General features: G+C 44.6%; 1 protein-coding gene across 1 annotated transcript in view; it reads right to left on the reverse strand.

The window, feature by feature from the left end:
• LOC107124868 (tumor necrosis factor receptor superfamily member 11A-like) overlaps positions 1-4,467 on the reverse strand; it is a gene marked incomplete at its 5' end in the record, with an annotated part of 29,595 nt that overhangs the window by 17,190 nt on the left and 7,938 nt on the right. The window contains 3 exons of the mRNA XM_015428370.1: positions 3-30; positions 1,898-1,991; positions 3,726-3,869. Coding sequence (XP_015283856.1) covers positions 3-30; positions 1,898-1,991; positions 3,726-3,869 — 266 coding nt within the window. The remainder of the gene's footprint in view (positions 1-2; positions 31-1,897; positions 1,992-3,725; positions 3,870-4,467) is intronic.

The raw sequence follows: 4,467 nt of genomic DNA on the forward strand, positions 1-4,467 counted from the left end.
ACTTTTTCCTCAGCCCCAAGTGCTGTACAGCTTCGGAAGAAATGGAGAAGAAAAGACAGAAAGAAATATATGGTACAGGGCTACTGAAATAAGAGGACAGATGGTGCTTCTCAGATTTTTGTTGTTCAGTAGCACAGTCGAGTCCGACTCTTCGCGACCCCAAGGACCAGATCGCGCCAGGCCTTCCTGTCTTCCGCCGTCCTCTGAAGTTTGCTCAATTTCATGTTCGTTGCATCTATGTGCGATAGTTTGAACATTCCTTGGCATTGCCCTTCTTTGGGATTGGAATGTATACTGACCTTTTCCAATCCTATGGGGACTGTTGCGTTTTTCACATTTGCTGGCAAATTGAGTGCAGCACTTTAACAGCATCATCTTCTAAGACTTTGAATAGCTCAGCTGGAATACCATCACCTCCACTAGCTTTGTTGTTAGTAATGCTTTCTAAGGCCCATTTAACTTCACATTCCAGGATGTCTGGCTCGAGGTCAGTGATTATACCGTCGTGGTTGTCAAGGACATCGAGGCCTTCCTTGTATAGTTCTTCTGTGTATTCTTGCCATCTTTTCCTAATCTCTTCTGCTTCTGTTAGGTCCCTACCGTTTTTGTCCTTTATCATGGCCAGCTTGGCATGGAATGCTCCCTTGATTTCTCCAATTTTCTTGAAGAGATCTCTAGTCCTTCCCATTCTATTGTTTTCCTCTATTACTTTGCACTGTTCATTCAGGAAGGCCTCCTCATCTCTCCTTGCTGTTCTCTGGAAATCTGCATTCTCAGATATGTGGCCTTAAACTGAGGGGCGTGTGTCTTTCTTCCCCAGACCTGGATGGTCCAGGCTAGACTCCTCTCATCAGATCTCTGACGCTAAGCGGGTTCAACCTTGGTTAGCACTTGGATTAGAGACCACCTCGGCAATCCAGGGTTGCTACACAGAAGCAGGCAATAAAACCGCTCCTGTTTGTCTCTTGCCTTGAAAACCCCGTGGGCATAGCCATAAGTTGGCTGAGACTTGACCACACTTTACATGTGCAGGAGTACGTAAGAACACAAGTCCAGGTGGTCAGCATAGTTCCCTCTAAGCTGAGTTGGTGTGAGCTAGCTCACAGATTTTTAGCCTCCGGATCACAGATTTTTGTCTTAGCTCAGGAAGGGTGGCTCCAAAGCGAACTGATTTAGGCAGCAGCCAAATCGCTCGCTCACAACTTTAATGCCAGTAGCTCACAAAGTAGAAGTTTTGCTCACAAGACTCCATAGCTTAGAGGGAACATTGGTGGTCAGCCATGTTGGCCTGAAGCAGTAGAACAAATTTAGAGTCCAGTGGGGCCTTTAAGACTAACAAAGCTTTATTCAAGGTATGAGCTTTCGTGTGCGTGCACTTTTTTCTTTAAAATGTGCACGCACACAAAAGCTTATACTTTGAATAAATCTTTGTTGGTCTTAAAGGCATCGCTGGATTCTAAATAAGAACATAAGAGAAGCTATGTTGGCCAATGGCTCATCTAGTCCAATGCTCCGTGTCACACGGTGGCTAAAACCCGGCTGCCATCAGGAGGTATCTTCTTAATCTTTTTTTCCTTGCAAATGTCTAGGCAAATGCAACTGTTGCTACGCTGTATGTTATTAATTTCAAGATGCCACAGCACAAACAGGGCAATTTAAAATTCGCATAAATCCCTACGGTCTCAGTATGCAAGATGGGTGCAAAAATACAACCGTCTGCCTTTTACCTTTCCAACGTCAACGACTATCAATGGCAGATGATTAAACGTTACACAGCCAGCCCCAACATGTCGTAACGTGGGAGGCAAAAAACCCAATGTCATGAAGTTTACGCAGTCTGTTCAACAACTGCTATTTCAGTACAACAGCGGAGGGCGGTCTAGGCCATCACACTTACTTAGTCCAGGATTTACACTCATCAGTTGAGGAAGAGACGTTAGAAAAATATCCTGTGGGACATGGCAGGCATACTGCATCCTTGTCCTCTTGGACTATAAGGCAAATGATACAAAAATAGCAATGAGTAGAACAGGTAAGACAAAACGTTCTGAGCCGTAAGGAAGAGTGATACAGGAATATCTCAAATAAATAAATTGTTACTGAGCTCTTTTTGCACACATGAACACATGACGCTGCCTTATCAGACCACTGGCCCGTCAAGGTCAGTACTGTCTACTCAGACTGGCAGCAGCTCTCCAGGGTCTCAGGCAGGGGTCTTTCCCATCACTTGCTGCTAGAGCCTTTTAACTAGAGATGTCGTGGATTGAATTGGTACATTCTGCATGCCAAGTGGATGCTGTACCACTGAGCCACGGCCCCTCCACGTACTGGCAAGGTGTAAATTGTAATGCAGTAGGCAAACCTTGGAGTTTAAAAAAAAAAAATTAACAGGAAATTTTTGCAAAATTTAATTTATCTCATCACAGTGTAATATAAAAGCTATAATTAAAAAATCGGCTAAATAAAACGAGAGAAGGGGGGGGAATTCAACACGGGGACCTAACGGGGCTTCACCCAACAAACTGGCATCTGCAATTGGCTCAGTCTTGAATTATGTCTCCAGTGTGAATCTTGTAGAGAAATTGAGGAATTTCACATTACCCTTCTTAACCCGTTTTGAAGCCGTTTTTGATCTGTCGTGGAGTAAACCGGTATAGGGCTGCCATTTCACACATGGCTTTCCCCTTCCAGTAAAGAGCTGGATCTGAAGCGGTTTGCCATTTCAGACTGCACCGCTTTTTCCCCGCCGTTTTTTGCCCGCACGGGCGATCTCTGGCTTTTTTTTTAATGTTTCGCTTTAAAGTGCTATAGCATTATAACAAAACACTCCAGGCAGTCCAATGGCATTGATATACTGCTGTTCCATTATAGCGTTATAGCGCTATAATGCTATAAAGCGAACGTTCCAAAAAAAAAAAAAGCCGGAGATTGCCCACGTGGGCGAAGAACGGCGGGAAAAAGCACATCGGAACCGGGAGAGGAAACTGAAGACTACTTGGAAGCGGTTGACAGGTAAAACGCTTCAGCCCTGTTTCCTAAATGGGACAGAAGCGTTTGTGTCTGAAATTACAAATATATTCCGGTAGGGAACCGGTTCTAAAACGGTTCTGTCTGAAATGACAGACCAGAAACCGTTTGGGAACCGTTCCTCTTCCGGATTATATCATCTGTCTGAAATTCCTCATAATTTATAAAACCATCGACTAACTGGGTCTCAAAACACTGAAATAATTCATAGATTTTTTTAAAAGTTCCAAAATGAAGTTTAGGCACAAAAATAATGGAAAAACAGAACCAGTATTGGAGAAGCAATTATATACAAATTTACTCTTGTTTTGCTCTTTGACAATTGTTTTGCATGAGATTTCCCGCTCCCTCCATTTGCTACGTCCAGTGGGGTCCAGGGACCCCTGGTAGACTTTCAAGAGACTTCCAATCCCACAACAAAAATTCCTCCACTATGCAAAGTGAACTGGGCCAGTGACTTGTACAAGCTAGCGGTAACTGTGAACTCTTCGGGGGCTGAATCCTCAGTTGAAGACAGACATTTTGAAGTTTTTGAAGTGTGACGCAGGAGTTCTGAACACACATCCTCTGGTCCGGAAACAAAGGGAAACGGAAGGGCAGTGGCCGCCTGTTCAAAACTGGTTCTCCCACACTTTAAAATACTTCCCTCTCTTATGTCTGTCTTCACCTCGTATGTCAACAACAGCATGAAGTCTTACTAGGATACATCACGCCGGAACCCAGAGGGCATTTTGTGTTTCGCCGACAGCAGTCGCAGTCTTCGTTCCAGTGGTAGCCGGCTATGCAAGCACAGAGTCGATGGAACGTGCTGTTTCCCGGGTGCACTTCTATTAAAGCTCTCCCTTTAAAGAAAACGACAAAAACAAACAGGAGAAGTTAACGCTAGTGTCGTGCCTTCTTCCATCACAACCAGGGCTATTTTGAGGCAGGAACGCACAGTAACGGAGTTCCGGCTGGCTTCCAAGTTGGCCACACCCAGCAGGAACACATTAGCATAATAGGCCACACCCAACAGCAGAAACTCATTCGGATTGGCTACATTAGGGGTGTGTGGCCTAACATGCAAAGGAGTTCCTGCTACAAAAAAGCCCTGGGTTTTTTTGACAACAAACAAGGTAAACTGAATAAGAAGCAAAAGGTGGGTGTGGCTGGATGAGCACACTTCTGGTAACATGGGGGTGCGGCCTAATATGCCAATGAGCTGTGCTGTCAGGGCTGTGGCCTAATATGCTAATGAGTTTCTGCTGTTGGGTGTGGCCTATTATGCTAATGAGTTCCTGCTGGGCTTTTTCTACAAAAAAGAGCCCTGATCACAACCATGACATAAAACAAGTTCACACCACCGATACACCAGCCTGAAAATCCATGTCGGTTGTGGCTCATGCAGTATAGTGTGTTCCTCGTTTGTATTTGATCATTTGAGCTATACCACACTATGAT

This window comes from Gekko japonicus, unplaced genomic scaffold (assembly GCF_001447785.1).
Source record: "Gekko japonicus isolate JY-2015 unplaced genomic scaffold, Gekko_japonicus_V1.1 scaffold5318, whole genome shotgun sequence".
NCBI lineage: Eukaryota > Metazoa > Chordata > Lepidosauria > Squamata > Gekkonidae > Gekko > Gekko japonicus.